A 25,785-nucleotide genomic window follows, 5' to 3' on the forward strand; every position below is an offset into this window, starting at 1 on the left:
CCAGGCATTAACAGGCAGTGGTAACAAAAGGGGTCTAATATCCTTGAAAATGAGGGACACCTTGTATCTTCAGCTTATCACCCCAATATTGAATTTGGCAAACATTTACCTGTCTATTTTTCTATTCTTTATTTATAAAATTTTCACATTAAGTTTGTAGTGGACAGGAATGTACTCTTTTGAAATAGCCAGCAAAAGTTAGATCCTGAAATGTTATATCTGAATTCCAGTTATTTAGTGACATACAAATATATTTTTAATTTTACAAAAAAAAATTTAAATTATTACATTTATAAATATCATAGGTTTACTTATTAGTTCTCACTGTTTTTCCTGACTGAAATGCCCTTTCCCAAGTACTAGGTACAATAGGAGTTTTCTATTAAAAGTACAATGACTGGCACAAGAGACTCCCACTCTCTGACTAGCATCTCCATATGCTCTCACTTTTCATCCTTTAAAACAATATCACTACTAGAGTGGATGGAAATGTTTCTGTGCAGAGCTGGGACTAGGCCAGATAGCAGTGCTCAGCACGAGTTTGTTACCACCTCGCACTCTCCAGTGAGAGGAGAGGTACTCTCATTTTGCCATTCTTGATGATGAGCAACTTTATAACGCTTCCAAAAGCACTCACAGGACTTCCATTTCCTTTTCTTCACTTCAAGTCACTTCCAGGCACTGCACTGTATCAGTGATCTGGAGGCATGGCTCTGCCTCTGGATGCCCCGAAATGTGGTATCATCCCTTTCCCCGCACCTGGTAAGGCTGAGATGGTTATGTGTGCCCAGAGCTTGGCTAGGTGCAACAAGCCTGCGTGGAGCACCATGGCAAGCCCTCAGAGAGTTTATAAACAGCTTTAGCTGCTTCTGAAAATGCTGTCTAACTAGCTGGAGTGATGAGTGTTTGTTGTGATGGAATTAAACACCAATGGAGCACGGCTGCTTTCGAACAGCTGAGGAGCTGTGAGTGTGCATCTCCGTTGTGCTAATTTGCAGCACACATACGCAGTGACTGGTTCAGCCTGCAGAGAAGGATCATTGTGTTTGGATCACATTGCTCATGTTGTTTAGTCTTTTGCTGGCAGAGCCTAATAATGGCTAATGACTGTTCTGCTAGTGTTTGTAACACTGAACTGCTGAAGTACATGACTTTTATCTGGGTTCTAGGCTTTTACTCTCCAGCCAACAGCCACACCAGCAAGCTGGAACAGTCAAGAATTAGAAGTGCTTTTCTATGCATCACCGACAATCTGACGGGAGAAGAAAATAGCATTTGTTGAGAGAATCCCAGTTAACCGGGGTTTGACTACCAACTGTCCTCCGATCAGACCCAAAGAAGCTGGCGTGGCTAGAAGCGTTTTTTCAGAAAGCTGGCCAACATACTCCCTTTGCTACTGCTTTCCTCTCTTGCCCCCATTACTGCTCCGCCAGTTTCTTTTCGGGTTCATTTCCACGGATGATGTCCCAAGGGGACGAGTATCCCGATCCCTGCCGAGGAGGCTGCTGAAGCCAGGTCCGCGCAGGGTGGGGAGGATGGACAAACCCCACGCCCGTGATCCGGACATACACGGCGGGGCGTGGGTGCCCATCCCGGGGGTCTCTGCACCGGACGAGCGCTCGGTCCACTGCCCGGACGCGCGGCTGCGAGCGCTGCCCGCCACAGGGGGGGCGGGCGGGCCGCGGGTCCCCGGGCCGGCGGCGGCGCTGCGGCGGCCCCGGGAGCCCCGCGGCGGCCACAGCCGGGGCACCTGCGGGGCGGGGGCGGCCGGAGGCGGCGCGTCCCGCCCTGACGTCACGGCGCTCCCGCATCGCCGCGCCGTCTGACAGCCTCCGCCGGGCGCGGTGTGGGCAGGCAGGCACAGCGTCCCGGCTGCGCGGCGCGGCGCGGCTCGGCTCGGCTCGGCTCGGCTCGGCTCGGCTCGGCTCGGCTCGGCTCGGCTCGGCTCGGCTCGGCTCGGCGCGGCGCGGCTCGGCGCGGCGCGGCTCGGCTTGGCTCGGCGCGGCGCGGCTCGGCTTGGCTCGGCTCGGCTCGGCGCGGTTCGACTCGGCTCGGCTCGGCTCGGCTGCAGCGCGCTGCCCTCGCCATGTCGGTGGCCGGGCTGAAGAAGCAGTTCCACAAAGCCACGCAGGTACCGAGCCCTGTCCCCGCCCGTGGGGCTGCGGCCGGCGTGTGCGTGGGCGCGCCCCGGTGTGCGCCGTGCGGGGCCGTGCGCGGGACTCCGCTCCGCGGAGTGCGGGCGAGGGACTTTGCGCGGATGCCGCGCTCGGCCGTGCACGATGAGCGAGCGTGCGAGGGGCCGTGTGTCCGCAGGGCGGGTGTGCGCAGGGATGGATGTGTGCCGTACGTGGATGTGCCCGGGGGGCGGTGGGTCTGCAGGGGGCTCCATCTGCGGAGGGCAGGGGCTGGCCGGGCCGCCGCGCCGCCCCCGCTCGGCTCCGGCCGCGTTGCGACAGCGGCCAGGGCGGCCCGGCGTGCGGGAGTAGCTCCTGGGCTGCCCTGACCTCCGCGCTTGGAGCCCGCGGGGGCGTTTGCAGGAGCAAATACCCGCCGTGGGCTCGGACCTTCCCTACTGGGGTCTGTGCACCGTGATTCCATAGGCATTGTTTTAGCCTGACCTGGGGAAAACAGCAGTAGTTTGTTTTGTGGGTCTAGACCACAGCTGAAATCCGAGTAATGAGGTTTGATTCTGTTGCTTTAGGCATGGTGTGATATTGCAAGAAGGTCAGAGTGAGTGTTTCACCAGTGGTTGTTTCATAATAAAAAATCTGTGTGTTACGGTCTGCAGGGGTACAGTTTCTGACTCAGTGTGCTTTGGGGCTAAATCTAAAACGGTTTCATAGAAGTCAAAGGAATTGCTTTGGATCTAGAGAGCTGTCACCAAGACCTGTGTAGTTTGTTGAGTTTTTTATTTGTTTGTTTGTTGGTTTGTTTTGGTTTGTAACTAAATACAAAATCTCCAGTTATTTCCTTCTACTTGCCATTGCAGGCATCTTCAGGTAGGAGTCTTGGTCACTGTAAACAGTCCATAGATGCGGGCACACAAGACACATTCAGCTGTAAGACTTTTCAACACCCGTGTATTTCCCTTTCTCAAGCATCACATCTCTTGACCACTATGGGGAAGTACGCCCTGAAAGAATAATCCTCAATCCAAGGACTTGTCCAAATTCTGCTTTTCCATACCTTGCAGTTACACCGGTACACATTGTAGTTCTGAATGCAATGATTTTGTGCGAAGTCCTGCATGGGCGCATGCAGTCATTGAATAACACTGTGTCTCAGTTTTCATGCCAAATTGTGCTGCATCATTGGTAAAATAAGCCTTGCATGAAGACGGCTGCACTCAAAACAGATGCTATTAGGAGTAGGTAAGGATGCCTGAGCCCATCCAGCAGTGCCCATCTGCTGCCACTTACTTTGTTGTTTCTTCCCCTGCTGCCTATGGTGCCACAAGAAGCCCAGGAATCACTCATTACTGCAATGAGTTCTGGTACTGAAAATATGAATTTCAGTGTCTGTACTGTCCTAGTTCAAGAAGCAGGCAAGCTTTAGTCGTAGAAGTCTCACTTTTCCATTAATGAGAATGCAACTGCGGCAGCAGAGGTAAACGTCTTTTTTTGAGGCAGCATGGTGTGAAAGGTCTGTGCGTGCTGTTTTGTTCTTCAGATGACACTCTCACTCTGATTGTCAGCAGTACTGTCATTTAGAAGGAAGAGTTTTAGCTGTATGGAACCAAAATATTTGAGTCTCTGATGCCAGATTTAGCAGCCTGACGTCTGATGACCCAGGGAGTTTTGGCCTCAGCCTTGACTTTCTCGGATTGTTTTCATGCAGGAAAGACACATTCATGTATGAGAATGACTCACTAGTATGTTAAAGACAGATCTGCTTATTGGCTTGTTTGCATTATGAGTGAGAAATCTGTGACATAGTTGTGCTGACCTTGCTCCAGGGAGAGTAATCCTTTTGACTAGCGATTAAACCCCAGGTGAAATACAGATTGACATTGCTGGCATGAGTGAAGCTTTCCAGATAGGAAACCAGACCAATAGGAAGTTTTAAAAATTCTAAATTCTTCTTTTGGTTCTTATTTATGTTTATTTATATGATGTGCTGTTTTAATAGAGTACTAAGTTGTATCAAGAACACCTCTGGATTGTTTTGTAGAATGTAAACTATTTATTTCATCTATTGTTTTCTGACTTGTGAAATGTCAAACTAACCTGCATGAAGTACGGCCAGTTTAGAAGCCGTGCTGAGGAACTTCATGCCTGTCAACTTTCATAGACCAACTGCAACAGCAGTGAGTCACTGAAGAGCAGGAGGATACTTTGCACCTTCTGGAATGAGTCGACAGTTCACCCTATTGCCTTTCAGAAAAACAAACGGGTTTACCTCCATGCAGCAGAGAAATAAAGTTTAGAGAAATATTCCTGAGTTTGTAAAAACAGGGTGAGTCTGGAAGTCCTAATGTTAATATAGAATTGCAAGATGTTAGGCTGGCCAGTGTGGAGCAGGTTAGGTTATTCATTTACTTCTAGTACTCACAAAGCCCCTAAGAAGGAGAAATAGCCCTGTTCGAATGTTAACATGCTGCTGCAGATCTATCATACACCTTGAAGCTAGGGAGATTGATCTAAAGAGTGTTTTTCCAGAAATGGGCAACAAAGTGCTTTGCCACTAAAAGGTTCTTTTTCCTTTAGGTGTGTAGACTCCTTTGCCAGGAGTGCTGTGCCAGTGTGACCAAGAGAATATTGCTTCCTACAGATTTATGTACAGTTTTAAAACTACCACAATCGCTTTGGGTGATGCAGATTTGATGGTCTGGGGCATTTAAACAGCCTTGTTTTAAAATAGCATTAGCTTTGTTTCCACATGACTGCATTGATTGGATAAAATGGCTCTTGTGAGGCACAGTCAAAACCTTTCAGAAAGTAATGTGAATGAAAATAAACATTCAGAAAGTAATAATTTCATAGCGAAAGAGATTAACAAAAAATCTGGGAATGGCCACATCTGTTATTCCATTTGAAACAAATTAATAAATGGGACTGACATTTAAATAGCAGTATGAATGTGGTGATTTGAACCAAAAGCCTGTAACAGCGTTTATTTTCTACCACTGTATTCTGCTTTTATGATGCATCATGATTAAATTTGTCTCAACACCAAGAGCAAATTAACCAGTTTATACAGTTTTATAGAGAAAAATGTGTGATATTGAAAGAAACATCTGAAGAAATTACTTCCACTGCACTCATCATTGTCAGTAGCTTGTGAGATGCCCTTACTTCAGGTGGAGAGTACTGTGCTTCTGTCTTTAACAAAGTAACCTGCGAATGGTGCAGTAAGAGAATGACTCTGCTTAAGATGCAGATGGGACTCCTGCCTAGTTGTGCTGTTTTTCACAAAATTCTGTGGTCTTCCTAGGGATTCTGTGCGGATTCAGAGCCTGTCTACACAGGTTGTCTTGTGAAAAGGAGAATATTTGGGTTCATCTGCCTGAATGTTTTTTTAATTCCTTAGTCAGAAGTACGTAAAATGTTTTTCACTGGAATGTGTGATGCAATCCACTTACTAAACAAACTGCAACTAACCAGTTTTTACTGTTCTCTGTTGATATCAATATCTTCCTAAATCTCTAGCACACTGTGTATTCGTAACATGTTCCTGACTGTCCTGCAGTGTTGAGTGGGAGCTCTGTGTGCTTTTCTAGTGATAGCACATCACCTGTCTTTTCCAGCTGACTGTGATTGAAGCTCTACTCACACTGGGTCTGCATTTCTCCTTCCATGTATCCTCATAGCCTCATCCACCAGATGATGGTCAGTTCCAATGTATGTGAAGGTACCTGTGGGCGTTGGGGTGGAAAGCTAGGCACCATTGTATTTTTATTAGTGCAGATGCTGCACCGTGTGTCGCTTTTGAGGAACTTAAGGAGCTCCCTTCTCATGTGGTGTGTAAACCTGTAAACAGTCTGAGGAAGGCAGAAGGAGAGCTTTTTTTAGTTTGTTTGTTTGTTTTTGTTTGGGGGGGTGGTGTGGCTCTGAGGATAGTGCCCAAACAGGCTGCTGGAAACCTCTGCCCGAGCGGCGTGCACCACTGGCAGTCTGTTCATTTCTCTCAGTGTGGAGCACTACCTTTTGAGATCAGGGAAAGGGAGCAAATTTTGAAATCTGAAAATAAAGACTATTTTTAGAAAAAAATACTTACTTAGCTGCAGAGGGGATTATTTCCACAGCAGGTAGGGAAATTCCTTCTGTTTGTGCACTCTAGCTTGATTGCCAGATACATTATTCACATTTGGCATCATTCCCATGTGTTCTTTCATTGATATTACATAATTGAAAGGGTGAAAAATTGACTTCAATCTAAATTGTCCTTTAGTTGGATACTCTGTAACCCTTCTGAGTTGTTGATAGCTTAAACAGTCTGTGCCAGTTCCAAACCCTGTTTCTAAATCTGATTGGAGAAACTGCTGCTTTGTGTACTAAAAAGATGATGTTTTTTTTTGTTTTAAGATTTCCCAAACATCTATCACCATAGTATCTTTCCAACTGATGGATACACTTTCCACTTTTATGTATGTATTTAAAAGCTGGAGTACTAAATGACACTCATCTCTAAGTTTTCTCCCAGTGATGTCTGAAGGCAAAGAATATGCATGGATGCTGTGCTCAAAACACAGCCTGCACCAGATTTTTGTTTCATATTCTGCCCTCCATCTTAACTGGAATTATTACATAGCAAAGAAGAACTGGATGCTCTTGGTCATTCATCCAAAACTGTCTTTGAGTTTGAAGTGTGTCCTCATGAGTAGCATACTGATAGACAGCATGCTTAATAAAAGTGCTTGGAGCAGCATAACCAATTTCAATTGAAGGAGATTTTGCAGAGTGTGCAGAAAATTCTGTAGTTTTATGTGGCTCCTAATTGCAGATGGAAGGGAGGTGCTGGGTTGGTCTGATGTATTTCTTGTGAAGTATGGAGGATTGAGGAGCTTGAACGTTGACTGTCATGACCTAGCCATGTACCAGTGAAGTCTTTGGCTTTTAAACGCTGGGCAAGAGGGATGGAGTTGAAAATCTGTTTTGCGGGCCCCGAGGAGATGCTGCCACTCTGTGAGTACATCTGAAGAGGAGGTGCCTTGATGAAGCAGACTCTTGGCCCTCTTATCAGTGAAAGTCTGTGGCATGTTCTGGGACAGCCAAAACGTCCTCCAAACCTCTTCTCTTAGAACTAAAAGAACCTTCCTTCTGCTGCTTTCCAGAAACTTCTGTGACTGATTCTCAATTTCTTCTTGGGTAGTGGCCCCTGATGGACAGTGGTGGTGCTTATCGTTTCTTAAGTATATGGAGATAATCAAATGAAAGAAAATTGAGCTAGAGTATGGTATTATTGTGATGATGTTTGCCACAGCACAATTACCTTGCTTTCAGTACTTATCTAATCCTGCACTTAATCTTGGAGACAAAACAGTAGTGCTTTTATAATCTGAGGTTATAGCATGTTACAGGAATCCATCCAATCTGTCATAGAAGTGCTAGGAGTTAAAATTATTTTTTTTTCTCCCAGAGCAGAGAAAAAAATTAATTTATTGTTACTATGCTTACATTTTTCATAAGATTTCGAGGCTCTACAGACCTGCATAGTAGAAAATGAAAAATTAGAAGAGTTTGTTCGAAGTTCAGCATGTTTTCAGTTCATCTGTATGTGGAAATCACTGTGATGGACATGGACAGAATTATTTGTGGGTATGTAGTTGCACTTGATGTGTTAGAGATGATGTTTCTGTGTCCGTGATGGAGGATGTCTCTTTATTAATAAACATATTTCATTTTTTAAAAAATTCTGTAGACTAAAATTGGACTGACGTAGTTGTTGCAGCATCATATGGTTCACACTGAGTGCAGCAGTTTACTCTCACCTTCTTTGCCCGTCATCATTCGCCACAAGAAAGGGAGTGTTATTTGATCCCAGCAAAGGTGCTGCTGAGGCAGCAGCAGTATAACCTTGTGGTTTGGTGTGATGCCAGAGGACCTTTTGAAAGAACAAGAAATTCAACCACTCATTTGGCTATTGCACCTCGTACTGGAGGAGGGCTGGAGAATTGAATGCATATCTATTTCAGAGTAGATAGGTGCCTCTAGCTGGGATCCTTGTCAGCATTGATGTGATTTTCATTAGGCTGTGTGTTGGTCCCGTGTTCCTTAGATTTTTTTATTACTGTCAAAAGTGGTTACTGTGCTGAATCCTTTGCAAGCAGAAATGCTAAAATAGAGAAAAATATTGGTTTTCCCTGCCTTTCCCTCCACAACTCTATGGCAGCAGAACACTTCACACTGTTAAAATGTTCACATTCCCCTCTGCCTTCGTCGTATTTTTTGTGGATTTCAGTTTGATGTTTTTAATAACCTGTGTTATTTATATCTCAATTGTTACTCTTGATTGCCTAATTTGTGGTTTCTATTGGCTGAAAAAGCTCTTTACATGTGAAAAGAGTTGATCTAAACATTTTGATATAGGGCTTGTTTTTCACCTTTGTGTTATGAAATTCAGTGCAGAAACACCAAATACACTGTTTGTCTTTCAATTTAAAGTATCCTTAAGCACAAAGACATCACTTCTGTTCTGCTTCTGTGGGAAGGAGTGCAACTACAATGGAACAGAGTGGTAGGAGAACAAGTTTCATTAGAGATAAAAACTGGGGTTTTTTCTCTAGAAGGAAAATTTTCCTGCAGATCTTCTTGATTTAATCTTCTGTGACTTTTAGTAGACTAACAGAATTTGCTCTTTTAAGCAACACTAGACAGACAGATATTTTTGCTGAGTTATTTTCCAATCTGTACACTTTTCAGCTTTAAGGTATGTGCCAGAAATTTCTTTTCATGCAAAATCAATCTAGATGCACAAAACCAGTTAATAATTCATAAGGTATAAATGTCAAAAATAAATGGTATTTGCTTTGCCAGATGAGTCACTTAGAGCTTGTCTGCCTTGGGAAGTTATGGTTTTGTAATCTAAGGGCTGAATTGGAAGTGCTGCAATTTTACAAGTATAACTCTGCAATGAATGGGTTTTCTTTCTGCTTGTAGAAGAACAGCTTTTTTATTGTCTTTTTTTGAAAAGAGAATTGAGGGCATCAGACTAAGCCCCATCGTTCCACTGCAATGAAGGTGCTTGCACAGAACTGGCTTAGGCATTACAGATGACCAGTTAGAGTATTTTTCTCTACTAATTCACCATATTAATTTGTTTTTCTCTGGGAATGTTATCTTTGACATCCAAACACAGTTAGCTAAAACTGTGGTTTGCTTCAATTGAAGTGAAAAGTGGTTTCAGTACATGCCAGCATGTCCTAACTGAGTCTTCTGTTGGTTGCTTCATCCCCTTTCTTGCATTGGTGAGGCATTAATGGAATTTGATTTTTTCTACTATTATGAAAGGAGTTAAGAACTTCTAAAATAGAGTAAGGCATGAAGAATGTTCCAACCAAATGCAAACTTTTTTTAGGAACCAGAATGTTCGAATGTGGAAATGTACCTTGATGTGCAGAATAACCACACGAGTGCACATTTACTGGCTAGACTCCGTCATCCAAGGAGCCTTTCACTAGTAAGAACAAATGGAAGTTTGTCTTTCAGGAAGAGTGGTTGGATCTTATGTTATTATTTGCAGTCTAAATTTTGGGTTTAAATATGCCCATAGTATTCTAAGGCTGGCAGGGAATCTTCCTTTCTCACAAAATTGCTGAAAAACATATTGACAAATAATGAGACAAATTCACCACTGTCAGAAGTGAATAAGAACTGTTGCAAGCAGTAAACATAATATGCCTTTTTTCTAGACTGCCATAAGTAATGACAGATAAAATAGGAATTTTTGAAGCATGGGAAGATGTAGTTGCTGAAAGCTGAAGCAAGCCGAGATAAATTATAAAAATCTTTAGCTTTTTAATGCAGAAAAGTATTTTTTCCTCTATCAGACTTTTTCTGGTTTTTTTCACCTATGTAAGCTGCGGCAAAAAAAGGCATATAGGAGCAATAATTAAGCTTTGCGTGATAGGAATGGGATTTTCTTACTAGAGAGAGTAAGAGGCAAAAATATATACAACATCAAAACACATAAAATATCAAAAGGTGAATAACTTTTTTTTCTTTATTTTACAGTGTTTTCATTCAAAATATGTAAGTTGGTGATTTTGGACCTGTGACTTTTCAAGGGCCTGAACTGGCATGTTTTAGGAAGGCTGTACTTTAATGGCCAAAAATCTGTAACACTTGAAGTGGAATAACAAATACTCTACAGCTTCTGGAAAGTATCCTGGTTTTTATTTAACGATAGACGTGGGTGAGAGTAAAATACTAGAAAGGAAGATGAGTGCTTATGAAAGCCTGGAGAGGTGCACAACAGAAATCCTTGAAAACTGAGCAGAGGCAAATTGTCTGCTCTGGTATGTATGGATGGCTGACTAGAAGAAGGAATGGCAGATGTTAGTGAATGAGCTAGCAATTTCTGTTTCCCGCTTCATTAGCCTACTATTTTCAGGATTCCAGTTCCTGATCTGCACACAGTGATAATGTGTGTTGTTCCAGCTCAGGAGAAAAGACGACTGTTCCCAAAACCCATACAGCTTAAGTATCACTAATGGGTTAATGAGGTCAGCATGAATTTAATGGTGTCTGTCAGTATAGGTGGAATCGAATGTGGCTAACAAGGGAAAAAGCCAACATTGTTTCTAAGATGACAACCCCAGCTACTGCAGATTTCCTGTCTCACAGGGAGAAAGACTAAGGAAAAGGCAAAATTCCTCTGCTGCTTGATTTCAGGATAGTCTTTTAACAAGAACTGCTGGACAGCCACTGAAAAACAAGATTTCCATGACTTAGTTCTTCTTTCTTTCCCTAGGGAGAGTTTGCTGTTCTGACTGAGCCTTTATGTTTTGTGTGTGGAAAGTTTCCCCAGTGCTGGCTGCCAAAGGTTCTGCTAGGTTTTGATCAGCCAAGTCCCTGCATCAAATCAGTGACTCATTCAGGCAGTCAGTCCGGTGAGTCTCAAAACTCTGCCAGGCAGAAGCTGAGCTCTGGGCTGGCGTGGTCCTGGGCTCCCTGCAGTGCCGTGGTGTGCTGGGGCCCAAGGTGCTGTCAGTGACAGAGAGTACCCAGCCAGGCTGCAAAAGCAGAATGCAGTAACACGTACTGGCTATGCAGATGTATAGCTTTTGGGGAAGAAAGACAAGATTTTCCCAGTATGTCTTGCTTCTCTGTAACCCTGAAGGAGGGGAAGACCCTTATACTTTAACACGAGATAGCATTGCTGCAGACTTTTAAGATGAGTTTCAGTATGTCTGTAGAAAAGGAGCTGTCCTTCTCATCTGTGGTTCAGTGCATGTCTTAAGTGACTGAAGCACATATGTGCTCCTTTGTCAGAAGAACAAAGGTCTCTGGACGTGTGTGCAGTTGCAGTGCTTGAGGTCTAGAGAGACTGGACAGCAGGAGCTGGGGTTTGACTGTCTTGTTTCTTGATGCACAACCTGAATGTATTAGCCAAGGGAGGAGACGAGCATGCTTGTATTGAGCTTCTGAGTTCCACTGCAGAACCTATTTGAATAATAAAAATAAGTTCCTACGACAAAACCAGTTTGAAATGTGGATGGATTTCTATTTGAAAATGTCTGCCGGACTACAGGAGAAAATGCTGATGCCCAAGGGCTGACCTTACACTCATTTCTTTTGGGCTCATAGAATAATTGCTGATTTACCCCTCTCATCTTAAGAACAAGACCACTTCCCAAATTATATATTAAAACTAGCTAGATGGGGTTTCTAGCAATTTCTATAAAATGCAGGCAGTCTTCCTGAGCAAATTTGAAAGCTTCTCTAGAGGCTTACAGACATGGTGCTGTTGTATCTTATTCCTTGTAAAAGACTTTCTCTCTTTTCTTCCACGGCACATTGGAGCAAGAGAGATTTGAAAATTTAATGAAGCTGTAATAAAACAGCCCTAAACAGTTCCATATTTTTCTCATTTCTGTTTGCAGATTAACTACATGTGTGCCCAGGGAAACTTCTTGACCTACAAACAGATTGACTGCTGTAGACTTTTTTTTCCTGATTTCCTCCTGATGTTTCTTTAAAATCTTTGGAAAATATTATTACAGTAAATTGCATTTTATTTAAATGCTATATTAATTTTCTTGCAATGAAATTAAAATTGGGAAGGTAAATTAAGCAGCTGAGGGAGAAACCATGGATGTGAAATGAGCTGTTTGTTAAAGAATGAAGACCAGATCAGGAGTATTAGTAACAGCTTTGTGGATGGCTGAGCCAGAGGGCCAGGGCTAGAAACTTAGGGATTTTTGAAGCCTGTGATGCAGCAGGTAGCAGGGAGCTACAGCAGCTGGGGAGAGTGGGATCAAGTGTTGTCCTTGTATGCTGTGTTGTAGCAATTTTATTAATACTACACAGAGGACTTAGCAGAAGAGAATGTGAAGAATATGTTTTTCCCTACTCTATTGCAACGTCACGTATGTAGTCATGGTACCACAGCACACCATGCCTGTATCACTATCAGAAATCATCAGGTGTCTGTTATGTCCATTGCCTGGCCTAAAGTCCCCACTGTTGCCCTTGAGAATGACTGGTTGTGTAGTTATAGGTTTAAGATGTGAAATATTAAAGCTTAGAAGCGTTAAAAGGCATGGATGAGATAATGCCACCTTGCTCCTTAGTATTCCCAGGTGAGAGATGAGTGCTCTAAAATGCTGTTGCCCTGTTTTTGCTTTCATGGTCTTGCCTTGGAGGTTACTTGCTATGCACTGAAGAAGAAAGTAGTAGTCATTTCTGGTGCCTATGTTAAGCTGCAGGGAATACTTGAGAGAAAGGTAAAGGAATTCTGTCCTATCATAGATAAACCTAAGTCTCTAACAGAAAATCCCAGGGAAGAATGGAAGTGGCTGGGGGAAAAGACAAATTAAAGTACGTTTACAGGTACTTTGTTTCCACGACCTTCCTGAGCCTGTGCCAACAAGAAAAGCTCTGCAGTGCCCTCTTCTGCAACCATTCCTTTTCCTACATCTCTGCTGCAAAGTGACCAGGAGGGCAGAAAAAGTGACTTTTGCTCTTTTTCTGTGCCAGTCTTTGATATCTGAGGAATTTCTTCGTAGGGTTTCTTCTGCAGCAGGTCAGGGTGAGCAAGGAGCTGAGACTTAAGCAATTAATTAATTGTTTCTATTATTGTGACTCCTTGGCTCTACTGAAATACAGTATTTGGTTAGCGGGCTGGAAAGGTTGGGGTTTGTTCTGATAGCTTATTTTTTTTAAAAAAGCAAGAGTCCTGTCATTACCTATTGCTCCAAATTATAAAACAGTGTAGTATAGCTCTTAATTTTTAATATAATATTTTAAAAGATGGATAAATCAGTTAAGGAAAGCAGGAAGCATTTATGTATTATCACAGATTTTGCAAGCAAGCAGTGCATAATCAAGATTTACAAAAATTTTCCCAGTATTTTGTTTTTAAAGGAGACTTGATATGAATGTACAATGGAGGTGACCTTGTTCTTAATATGAGACATTCACTAATGCATGTGATATATGCCTTTACTCAGCAGCAAGGAAACAGTCTGCAGACTAAATTCTGCAGATCTGGGTATTTTTGTTCATTTATCTTAAGTGTTCAGAGGTCATTTTAAACCAAGCTTTTAATAATAATAATAACAATAATAACAACAACAACAATAATAATAATAATATATAGCAGCATACAATCCCAAACATTAAGGAGACATTACAGAATCCAGATGTTTTAAAATTAGTAATGCAGGAGCAAAACCAAAGGGTTTCTTTATAACCACATGGTTATAAGACTTCTATGTTTTGAGGAGGAAACAACACATAACAGTAGACAAATGACAGGCACTGCAAAGAACCATCAGTAATTCCTCTGAGCCATTTTGTCTTCTTAAAGTTTACCTCCTTTGAGAGCTGTTTCAGTTTAAAATGTGTGCCAGATCTCTGACAATGTGTGATTGTGCCCCTCCCTCTTGCCTTCTTTCAGACAGAGTGATGTAGCAGCTGACCTGAACTTCTGAGGCGGTGTCGATGTTGGAAAGTCACACAGTACAAAAGCTTGTGAAAATTGCAAGAAATATTCCAGTTCCGGACCGGTTTTTCTATGTCATGCAAATATTTAAAGTGGTTTTTTTTTCAGGCACCTGTGAAGACCGCTCTGTTCAGCTGATGGGTTGACTTGAATTTTAAATTTAGTAAATTGGTTGGCTGCTACTACCTTCCTTTGCAAGCAAGGGGGTAGGTAGATGCAAGAAGAAAAGTAACATTATGCACACAGAAAAGAAATCATGTAGATTTATGGACCAAGATGTCTGTATTTTAAGAAATGGTGTAACGATGAGTAGATGTGGCAGAGCGGGTTTCTTTACCTTCGTCTCATTTTAAAGAACTAGATTGTACTTTCTGAAGCACAGAAAACACTTTAAAAAGACCAGGATGGAACTCCTGAAGCACTCCCTGCGATCTCTGGTGGTCTTAGTAGCACTGCTGATTTGCCATCTAGGAGTGTCATCTTCAGGAAATCTGAAGTACTGGTACTGGAAACCTGCTGCAGCGCTGATCGTTCACATCTCCAAGGTTTGAATAGTGGCATCCAGGAGGCTGGTGAGGAGCCACTTCTGTGCTCCATCATGAATTTTGATGAGTGAAGTGAAGGATCCTTAACCACTTTGTTTCTGTGCACCCAGACATAAGCTAGGCAGTAGGTAGCTGTGGTAACCTAGGGATCCACACCGGCAGTGCAAGCTTTGTTCAGAATTCCTCTCCCTTTGCATCATGTCTGTCTCACCAGTGTGCAAAAGTTGACAGTGGAAAAGCAGCTGCAAGCTCATGAGGAAACTGTGAATTCGTGATCTCTGAGTATGCCAAAGAGGGTAGCTGTTGTTAATGTGGCCCTGAAGGCAAATGTCTATTTATCCTGCTTTTTTACTTTGTATTTCTTAGTATTTTGGTGATCTGAGCCATTGCTCTCATGCAGCCAGAACCCAGTGACTAGAGTGGTGTGTGACCTTGACTGATGCTGGTCTTGCTGAAGATGCATGCTGTGTAATTCTGACTTGCTAATTTACCCAAATGTGCAGTGCTGGTGTGTAATGGTACTGCCATACCTGTTTCTTGACAGTGATTTGAAATACATGTTTTAAAACCACGCTTTGCAGACAAAGATAGACCTGTGATTTCTCCTTGACGGCAGAACTGTAGTTTTGCTGTTGATCAAGTAATCAGTGGGACTGGAAGAGCTGATGAATTTAATCTGCGCTCAACAGGTGAAGCTCATTGTAGAAACTGAAATATTTTAGGTGAGTATGGGAAGACCCTGGATTCTGCATCCCTCTGAAGAGTCAAGAACATGATGCTTCCTGGCCTCTGGAGGTTCATCTTTCTAGATACTTCCAGTAAAGCAATGCACTTCATCAGAGCCACGTGCCATGAATTTTAATCACCTTCAAATTCTTTATTTGCACCACAACCTGTTTTTGTTGTGTGGTAGCGGAAGGATGTATATCTGTTATTTGTAAGGTCTTATATTTAATTTCTTTAAAGAGTTGAAGATTTAAACGAAGAGAGTGTATTTGGAAAGGTAAACTTTCAGCACTGAGAATGAATCGATCATCTGTTTTAAATTTGGGCTGTTTGGCTGCACTTTCCAAAGTTCACACAAAAGCTTGATAAATTGTAATAAATACAGTTTCTGATGAATAATACTTTAAATAATCAGGGAATTCATGGTTTTGTTCACATGTGTGGGTGAGAGCCATTCTATATTTAAACTGATTGGTATACCTTCTATTTAATCACAGCTTTCCTCATGTCATTACGTATCTGTCTGGTTCTGTAGAGTCATTGTGATCTCTGCAGTCTTGCTTGGTAGGGGCATGGGGATGGCAAAACTTTGAAGGCTGCATGGACTTCTGAGGTTTTCAGAAAGCCCTCTTTGTTACAGAGAGCGGTCATGTAAAGTGGAGAAAGTGGAGTGTTTTTTCCTTTAAATCTTCCTAAAGCAAATGTCATCATTGGTGTACTTTAGTGTCATGCTGCGGAAAGGATGCTTACCTCTACTTATGCAGATAGCCTTTATGGGAGCTCTGTTCCTTCTGTTTATTTGTGTTTCTAGGGCTGTTACAACTTTTCTTCCCTTAAGACCCAATGACATCACTGAGACCATTACAAGTGCTCGTCAATCTTCAGTAGGAACTAAACAGTCACACAGAATTGCCCAAGACCACAACCTGAATAACCTGTGTTGTGTTTTTTCAGTGGAGTGTTCAACAGAGTTGCATGCAGCAAGGTCCAAGATCATGTGTCTTAAGTAACAACACAGAGATTGCTTTGACTTCAGACTGCCATAGCTGATGCTGCAAGTCACTATAAAGATTGATATATCCCAGTGGAATTGTGCATGTACACCCAGCCCTCTACCTGTGTCCTTGCTGCTATGAGGGCAAAATCAGACAAAACTAGACTGTGACAGATACTTTCTTAATATACTTCCATCAGACTGAGCATATATATACACTGACATGGTATGCACAATTTAATGTCTTCATTTCTTGAGTGATATAATGAAAAGTAACTGTCTCCCTGAGACTAACCCAGCTTTGCCTGTGTTCAGATGTCTTAGTATTTGTCTGCTTCTGGGGTGTGACATGTGTGTAGCAATTACTCATCTTCTGGTCCTCACCCTCTCTCAGGAACTATGAAGCTCTTAGGAGCCATATAAATACATTACTTGTACTTGCTTTCTTACACTACAAATGCATTTGCGTTTATAGCATTTCTTCTGCCCATGTAACCTGAATTTTTCCTGCTAATTTCACATACTCATTCTCAGTGGAAAGACAAGTGAGTCAGTCTTGGCTTCTCTGCATTTGCAGATGAATTTGAAATTTTTTAATAGAATTAGGCTACCTGTAGACATACAAGCCTTTTTAATTTCATGTTCTTCTGGTTTACTTGTCCTTGTGAAACTAGCAGTGAAATTATTGTGGTGCATCCCTATTCACATATCTGTATATGGTTATGTGTCAAGCAGCCATTAGGGATGGGAATGTAATATTCAGACAAAGGAGATACATAATTTTGTGTGTATGTCCATATTATTTATGTATCAGTATAGGAGATATTTAGATATAGACACCCTGTCCCTGGAGTCTGAAGGTCCTCTTTAGATGATGAAGTGGTACATCAGAGAGAATGACTAGCTATTGTTACCATCTGACCAGTGCAGAAAATCTGAAAATGGTGCGTCCATTGTATAGATGTGTGCTGCAAACATAAACAGAAAGGCAGACGTGGATACTAGTAGAAAAGAGGTCATCAAGCTTTTTGTAGCAGTCTTAAGCTTGAGCATTCAAATCAAGGGATGAAAGTGCCTTCTGAAGTGATAATTAATATTTTATGTTTTGCATCCAAGTAGCAAATCATGCTAGTTTAATGAGACAAGCAGTACTATTTTGATATATAGTGTAATCAGCTGTGAACATTTAAAAGTCTTGAGGTGGGCCATTATGATACTGGGAGGCTGAATTAAAAACATGATTTTAAAAAAATACACCAGACTGAGTTTGCATTGTTCTATATTTGAAAGGTTTTGTGTTCATGTTTCCAAACCTTTCAAGAAGTTCAGGGTCCAAATGTATAATCTAAAACTCAATGAAGTAGATATTTTCAAGTAAATTGTTTGCCTCCAAGTTCTGAAGCTTTTATGAGAATAGTAAATAAAATTGCAAGATTTCAAAGTTTAAAAATCACAGACATTTCATAATCAAAGTGAATTCCTCTGTAGACTAAGTGTTATATATGGTCTTTTCTTCCCAGTGGTGGCATTGGGATAATGACCTTCCCAATAAGTGACGTCAGCTACTCTTTGGAACTCTTTCTCTCAAGATCTTTCACCCCCATGGACACCTTCCTTGGTCACAAATCTAATAGTTTGCTGTCTTTGAACCGAGGTCCCAGAACTCGAGGTGAGGCTGCACCAGCACAGAGTAAAGAAGGACAATCATTTCTCTTGCCCAGCTGGTGATGCTATGCCTGAGGGACCCCAGAACACAGTTACCCTCCTGGCTGACAGGGCACTGCTGGCTCATGGTTAACTTGCCGTCAATCCAAACTCTCTCTTGTTTTTCCATGAGGCTGCTTTCCAGGCTGCTGTCCCCCAGCTTGTGCGTACACCCTGGATTACCTCATCACAAGTAGAAAATACACCTCTTTGTCTTGGTCGGTTTCATGTAGCTGATGATTGCCCACCTCTCTAGTTTTATCCATATCTCTCTGTAAGGCCTCTCCACCTTCGAGGAAATTCACAGCTTTTCCTCTTTTGGTAACATCAGCAAAGTGCTTGACATACTTTCAATGTCTGTGTCCAGATAATTTATAAAAACATCAAAGAGCACTGGCCCTAGAGCTGAGCCCCATGAAGCCTGCTGGTGACTGTCTGCCAGCCTGATGTGATGTGATTTACAGTAAGCCCTACCCATCAGTCAATCTCTCACCCAACATGTTATCGATTTTCCTATCTCTGTGCTGGACATTTTGTCCAGCAGGCTACTGTGAGAAATGGTATATTCACACATAATGAGTGCTTTCATTAAGTGCTATACTTCACATCCTCTCCATTATATAACGTGTTTTAACTATTTATATTCACAACAGAGCGAGAAACTTCTCTAGCCAGTTCTTAAGACTGTTAAATAAAGTTTTCTTGACTGGTCTATAAAATTGGCATTAAATTCACCTCTTCCAGTTCTACTCTGTGAATTATTTTCCCATGTCTAAAACTGCAGAGATGATTCACCTGTGCTGGGTGATATCTTGACACCAATTAAGTAGTTTTATAAAAGTATTGCATTTTTTTTCTGCACTGAGGCAGATAGCTGCAGATGTGCTGACTGTTGTTCAGTGGCAGAAGGAAAGGGAGGCTCTAGCAAGAGAATGGTCACTGAACCAGTATGGAAATATTAGCATGTGGCACTGATAAATAACTGTGATTGATGTATTAAAAACATTCTGGAATTAAAGCCATTACAAAGCTCTTACAAATAAAATGAACTGTGGAAGAAAAAATTGTTTTGCTGTTTCTGTGTGAGTGGTTTCTTTTGGCAGAGGTCTGGAGATCGTGAGTCAAGTCAATTCCCAGCCAACACTTAGCTGTGTTAGGGGAAATATGCAGTGTAGATCTGCCTGAATGGTGGGCGAGAAAAAGGAGGGACAGGAGTCTGGTCACGTAGTGTTACGTATGCTGGCCAAAGACCCTGAAGCAGTAATGAGTTATGAGCAGCTTGTGGGCAAGACCAGGCTGCAGGGGGCTGCTGAGAGGGTTTGTGTCAGCTTGTCTCATGGGGGTCAACACACATCTGCAGGTTCTTGAAGCATGCAGGGCCTGGTCTTCAGGTACTGTGCATTTAAGAAAATAGGAGGCTTTGTGAAACACTCAATTATGCTTCCAGATTTTTCATCTAGGTTTAAGGTTTTGATTTAAGGCTAGGAAGACATTTAACACTGAAGTAAATCAAAACTTGTGGCGTAGATATTTATACATAACATATCAAACATTAATGTATTGGCACTTTTTCTAGATTAATTAATTCCGACTACAGAAAGCATGCAGATGTTTTAAGTTCTTAGTATCCTAATGTTTATTATTAATTTATTATAATGTATAATAGAACGTCTGTTTTACATAACTTAGGAAAGAAAATGCATTAATTTTCTAACTCAAGTTCTGCGTGTTGTTTTTTTCTTTGAATTGAATTCTCAAGTAAAAGCTTCTTAGGCTTCAGATGTGTTAAAACCCAAATACTTCCAGAATTGGGTGAGGAAATAAAAATATATAAAATAAAATAGTATATCCAGTGATGATGCCAGCTGTTGTGATTGTAGTAGGAGCAACTGTCTGGTATTCTGAGGGAAAAGATAAGTAAAACTGGAAGGTTTATGACATCTTTCACTACTGAGTGATAATTGAGCAATAGTTAAAGCCTTGTTAATCTTGTGGAATATTTAAAGCACAGATATGTATGGGAGATTAAGTATGCTTTTTTATGTCTATGTGAAATACAAGTTGACTGTTAAGTTCTTAATTCAGTGCTTCTTCTTTTTGCTGGTGGAGCCACTGGATGATTTGTCCTGTAGAGATGGTTCTTGCTAATGAATAATCACATGATACAGGAGTTATGTTTTAACACCATCTGTAGAATGGAGCAGTTTTGCTAAGAAATACAGATTTTCACAAAATTTTTGACAATTATTGATAAACTGCAACATTTATCAATTAGATGTAGAGTATGTAGAATGAAGTTCTTATAAGTATTCGACTGGGGAGCAGAAGTTTCAGTTTGTGTTTCAAGCAGTTTGTAAGACAGTATTTCACTGATCTTCTGCTTCAGTTTCTTAGAGTAGAAGAGGTAATTTATAAGTGACAGGCTCTGAAAGCAAGAATGATCTTCAGTGATACAGCTTACTTGTGAGGAAGTAGATGTAGTGTTGTAAGAGCAAAGGAGCTTACCTGCTGAAAAATTCTGTCTCTCCTTCCACAATGGCAAAGAGGACCATATCATCTGGACCTTTGCCTGAAGTCTTCAAGCTGCTGCCATCAGCAAAGTCAGTTTTGATTCAGATGTCCAAGTGAGGGACCCCCTCACCATCAGAGATGCAAGTGGCAGCAGAATCACTTTTGGGAGAAAAGAAGGAGAGGGCTTCATGGAGTATCACTCTTGAAAACACTGTTGTCAGGAGACAAATCATGATGATGATGAGCACAATGGTGAGGATTAGTGGACAGGGCTGGTAAATGGAGCCTCACTGGCATTTTAAACCAAATAACAGTATTTATTTTCCTTCTTCACAGCACCTCGTGTGTAAAGCCCTCTAGTTGTGCAAATACGAGAATTGAGGATTTAATTCAAATAAAAAAGAGATATGGAGTAAGTCCTTTCACGTAAATAATGGCTTTTTCATAGGAACAGGAAAAAGACCTCTTTAAAATTCGTGTTTCCATTCTAAGCTGAATAAAAGGGCAATGCAAACATTCTAAGGACACATTCTGGGATTAAAAAAATTATTTTTTAGAGTTGTTTTGAGGGAGGAAAAATACTGATGCATTTACAAATGGGGATGCAGTATTTATAGGAACTTCTGTTATGCCACTATAATCCCCTTAATGTTCACAAAAGTAACTTTAGGAAATGGTAGTAAACAATTAGTTAAGAAATGAGTAATGCATGGTAATAGACAAATACTTTTGACTGTACAGTCCAAATTACACCAAAAACAATTGGTCTTTCAATAACAGTCTTGTTTTGTGTGATGAGAGTTCTTTTGTGATGTGATGGTGGCTAAAGTTCTGACACATATCAGGCTTTGAGACAGTCAGTTATGCTCATTCTCAAAATGCCACAGCACAGCAAAGCCATAGTGCCTGCTGTGCTGCATCTTTTACTCTGCAACAGGCACAATCCAACTTAATTTGGTAAATTGCTTTAAACTCCTTTTGAGTACTCTGCAGAAGCAAGCACTGTCAAAGAGGTTGTTCATTGTTCAAGGTTCCACTATGTGCAGGCCTGCAGAGGAAATCTGAAGAAAGTAGATCTGGATGGGAGATTCAAGAAAACTGTTTTGTTAGAATGGCATATCTAATTAGGACAGAAATGGGAATACTTTGAAGGATATTTTAGATGTTCACCAGTATAAAAAAAAAAACGATTTTGTAATTAAACTATATATAGAAAAGTCTATGTGATATTTCAGGCATATTCAAAATACCTAATTCTCAGTGTGCATACTTGAGATTTAGGTGGTAGCTATGCCAAGTAGAGGAATTGTCAGTAAACTAACTAAGGGTTAAAAGAGCTCTGATTTATTGCAATCCAAAGGTAGAGGAACACTAAAAAAGGTTACCACATTTGTCACAGAAGTCTTCAAATAAGACAGTAAAATAAAATACATTGATTTGTTGTCTTTATGGACAAGTTTATAAAAATATGAGCTTTTTATTTTGAGCTTTGGCAATTGAGAAATCAGTGTAAAAGATATTCAGTAGAAAAGCCAATACTGACGTGAAATTTGTATCATTATGGTAATGACCCTTTTCTGCAGGAAATTTCAAGGTCGTGTTTCTTCTAGGGTTCCCCCGAACATTGCTGATTTAAAAATGGAGTCTTCCACTGTTTTTTTCCTTTCTACTTGCTTGTGCAGACATCACTGACATTGGAACAGTGATGTCTGTTCTGGCACTCCCATCAAATCTGTGGTTTCCAGAATAGAGTGTGCTGTGTGTTGGAGTCCCAGAGCATATTGCTCCTCTGTGACCTCTCCTTCAAAGAAGCTTCACTTACTTTCAGTTCTTGCTTTTGTTTATTTCAGCCTAAGAAAAAATTCTCTGTCTTTAGTCTGCTTTTGCCTTTTTTCCAGCAGAACACTATTTATTTCACATTCCTTTTCCATTAAGATATATTTAAAATGTCCACTAAAAGAGGGGTACTCAAGGAACTGCTGTCTTGTATTTCCCTGTTCCATCGTTCCTTTGAACTCCCACAATGCTGTGAGGAGCCACTGAAAAAGTATTGATTAGCAGGAAACACTATAAGCTAAGAGAAGAAGTCAGACTTTTTGAGAAGTCTGTCTAGGCATAGTAATGTTTCAACAGACTGGAGCTGACTACAGGAGTGGCTGGTGCTTTGAACAGCTATGTGAACTGGGGCTCCCTGAGGGAAACAATGACGTGGTCAGTGTAAGTGAGTTATTCAATGTTATTTTCCATTCCAACCTCACACTCTTGCAAAGATGTAGAAAGTTAATAACACTTTGCTGTTTGGACATGGTATTTTCAGGATACAGAGAAAACATCTACACGTCCTTATTCTTGCTATTCCTTCTTGCCACTGATAGCTTGGAAGCAGAAGCACTTGGGAATTTGCAGATAAAATGGTTCCTGCAAGGAATCACTAAAGAAAAAGGAGTTCTCTGCAATGCTTTGCCTCTCTTTGCATTTCTGGCTATAGATGGATGAACACCACATTGAAGACTATATTTTGAAATGAAAATATCACTTTTTCAGTGTTAAGTGGTCAATTAATTTTATATGCATATAAATAGAAAGACTTACTGTGGTCTCAGCCAGAAACCTTGGCTCTGACTCCTGCTTAAATGGTGATTACTGTTATGGCTGACTGTAAATGAGGAACATCCATGGCTAAAGGTGCAAGATGGTTTAGCTTAATCTTGGATGTGTAGGCTCCCTGTCTGGGTTTATAGTCAGTTTACATGATGCAGAGTTACAGGATGGGAAGGAGCCAGTGTTATTGGATCAGAGCTGATTCATTCCTTCAAAAAAAAGTTGTACTCTTTGTGGCTGGCTCAAGCTGGGGTGCTGACAACAGAAAAAAATTGCCATTGTTTTTTCTAAGAGGCACAAGTCATTCAGTTCCTGGTGAGCTGTACTTAAAACATATTTCTGCTGTAAAGAGCTTGTCAGCATCCCCATCTCCAGACAGTCAAATATGCTGTTGAGACTGTGTCAGCAGCACTAATTAACATGTTCTCTCCTGCTAGGAGTTACAGCAACTATGCTAAAATATTTTAAACTCATTTCTCAAAGACCCACATTAGTCTATTTTTAAGGAGTTGAGCAGCACATCAGCATTGTTTGGAAAGTTTTAAAGCTGGCACCTTTGATTCCTGCAATGTCTGTACCTGTATGAGATTTATTTCCTATGTCTTGCACTGTGAGCACCGTTTTGCCTGTGTTTGGTGTGAGATGAGGCAGCAGAAGGCAAGGGCTGATTGCTGGGGACTGGCACTGCCTTCCTGGCAGCTGGGAGCTGCTTGGTGACTTCAGCACAGCATCAGTTCAGGCCCCCACTTAACAATTTCTGTTACCATCAGTTTTGAGCGCTCAGGGAGAAGTGGGGCGTGGGAGACACACTTCACCCTGTGTCTAGCCTTTTCCAGTTGATTTAAGAGTATTACAGTGGTTATATAATGCAGTGTCCTGGGAGGCATGGGCAGCAGATCGCGTGCAGGAGGTTGCCTGATCAGAGAAATTGTGGCTTATGAACCATTGTTGGGCAGCCTTGTCTGCTACACTCCTGAACTGATTTATTGTCAGCTCACAAAGCAACACAAGCTACTTTTATTCTCCTGATTTGTCTGATAGGATGTTAAGACTGTATTTAGTCACAGGGTATGATAAGCTCTGTATGGCTTACCTGTAGGTTATGTAATGTCCCACAAACACAGGCCGGGGTCTCAGTTGGTCCTGGGCTGGCTGTGCAGGGCTTGTGCTGCAGCACTTGTCATGGCCCGTATTTATCCATTTATTTAGATACAGCTCATCTGTTTTATGGCCTTTATAAAAGATGCTAAGGACAACTATTAAGAAGCCAAGGCATCTGGAATAAGTCCTTTTTTTCCCGTTTTTAAAGCTATAATGCCACATACATAGAAAGTGAAAAGATGATATAGTTGTCATCAGTTTGCCATTCTTAAACGTCCATCTTTAAATATTTAAGAGCATCGTGATGAAAAGCTGATACAGTATTCAGTAATAAAAGCCTGAATACTTGAACAGTTGACATAAATATCTTTATTGAAATTTAACCCTGACAGGATTTTTAAGCTGTTTTCATTGTGCTTTATGAGCACTGCCCTTTGACCTTTCAAAAATCTGTTTATTAAAAGTGAACACAAATCAGATATTGTTGTGGGTATTTATTAACTTTGTGTTCCTTCTGCAGTTCATTTATCTTTTTATCTTTAGAAGGCACTGTTTTTTTAAGGCAACTTCTGTATTTCCTTGAAGTATTCAAGGCTGATTTGAAGAGTTTTGCTCTTAATTAAAAAAAAGCGAACAACAGATATGGAAAGAGAACAGTAGGTATGGAATGATATTATACTGTTTGGATGCTGTTTAAAGACTTTTCCTGTGAGAAGCTTGTATATGGAAGTGTTTTTGTATATGCATTTTCTCCTGCTTGGTATACACTGCCTTATGATTGTATACCTTTTGGAAAATCACTGTTTCTGAAATACATTTCTTGCAAACACAGCATCTTATGACAGAGCACTATTGTAATGATGCTGAGGAAGAGGCTGTGGATGTTGTCTGCCTGGACTTCAGCAATATTTTTGACGCTATCCCCCACAGCACTGTTCTGGAAAAGAACAGGTTCAGCCTTCATTCTGTTAAGATGGCTGGGCTGGACAGCCAGGCCTAGAGAGTGGTGGTGAATTCAGTTGGCATTCAGTTGGCATCCAGGCACTGGTAGCATTCCCTAGGGATCAGTGTTGAGCCCAGTCCCAGTTAATATCTCCATTGACGATCTGGATGAGGGGAGTGAGTGTGCCCTGAAAAAATTCACAGATGACACGAAGCTGGGCAGAAGTGTTGATCTGCTGGAGGGCTGGAAGGCTCTGCGAGGGGTCTGTTTAGGCTGGAGACCAACCACATGGCGTTCAACAAGGCCTGATGCTGTGTCGTGCCCTCGAGTCACAGCAACCCCAGACAGTGCCACAGCCTGGGTGGAAAGTGACCAGGCAGAAAAGGACCTGGGAGTGCTGGTGACAGTGGCTGGCCATGAGCCAGCTGTGCCCAGGTTGCCAAGAAGGCCAACACCATCCTGGCCTGTACCAGCAATGGCGTGGCCAGCAGGAGCAGGGCAGGGATTGTCCCTCTGTGCTTGGCACTGATGAGGCCACACTTCAAATCCTGTGT

At 41.6% G+C, this 25,785-nt stretch overlaps 1 protein-coding gene across 1 annotated transcript in view; it reads left to right on the forward strand.

Annotated features, from left to right (window-relative positions):
- Positions 1-1,845: 1,845 nt before the first annotated feature.
- The window catches only part of SH3GL2 (SH3 domain containing GRB2 like 2, endophilin A1), an 88,813-nt gene continuing 64,873 nt past the window's right edge, over positions 1,846-25,785 (forward strand). Inside the window, exon 1 of the mRNA XM_063421605.1 lies at positions 1,846-2,131. Coding sequence (XP_063277675.1) covers positions 2,087-2,131 — 45 coding nt within the window. The 5' untranslated portion in view covers positions 1,846-2,086. The remainder of the gene's footprint in view (positions 2,132-25,785) is intronic.

This window comes from Prinia subflava, chromosome Z (assembly GCF_021018805.1).
Source record: "Prinia subflava isolate CZ2003 ecotype Zambia chromosome Z, Cam_Psub_1.2, whole genome shotgun sequence".
Classification (NCBI taxonomy): Eukaryota; Metazoa; Chordata; class Aves; order Passeriformes; family Cisticolidae; genus Prinia; species Prinia subflava.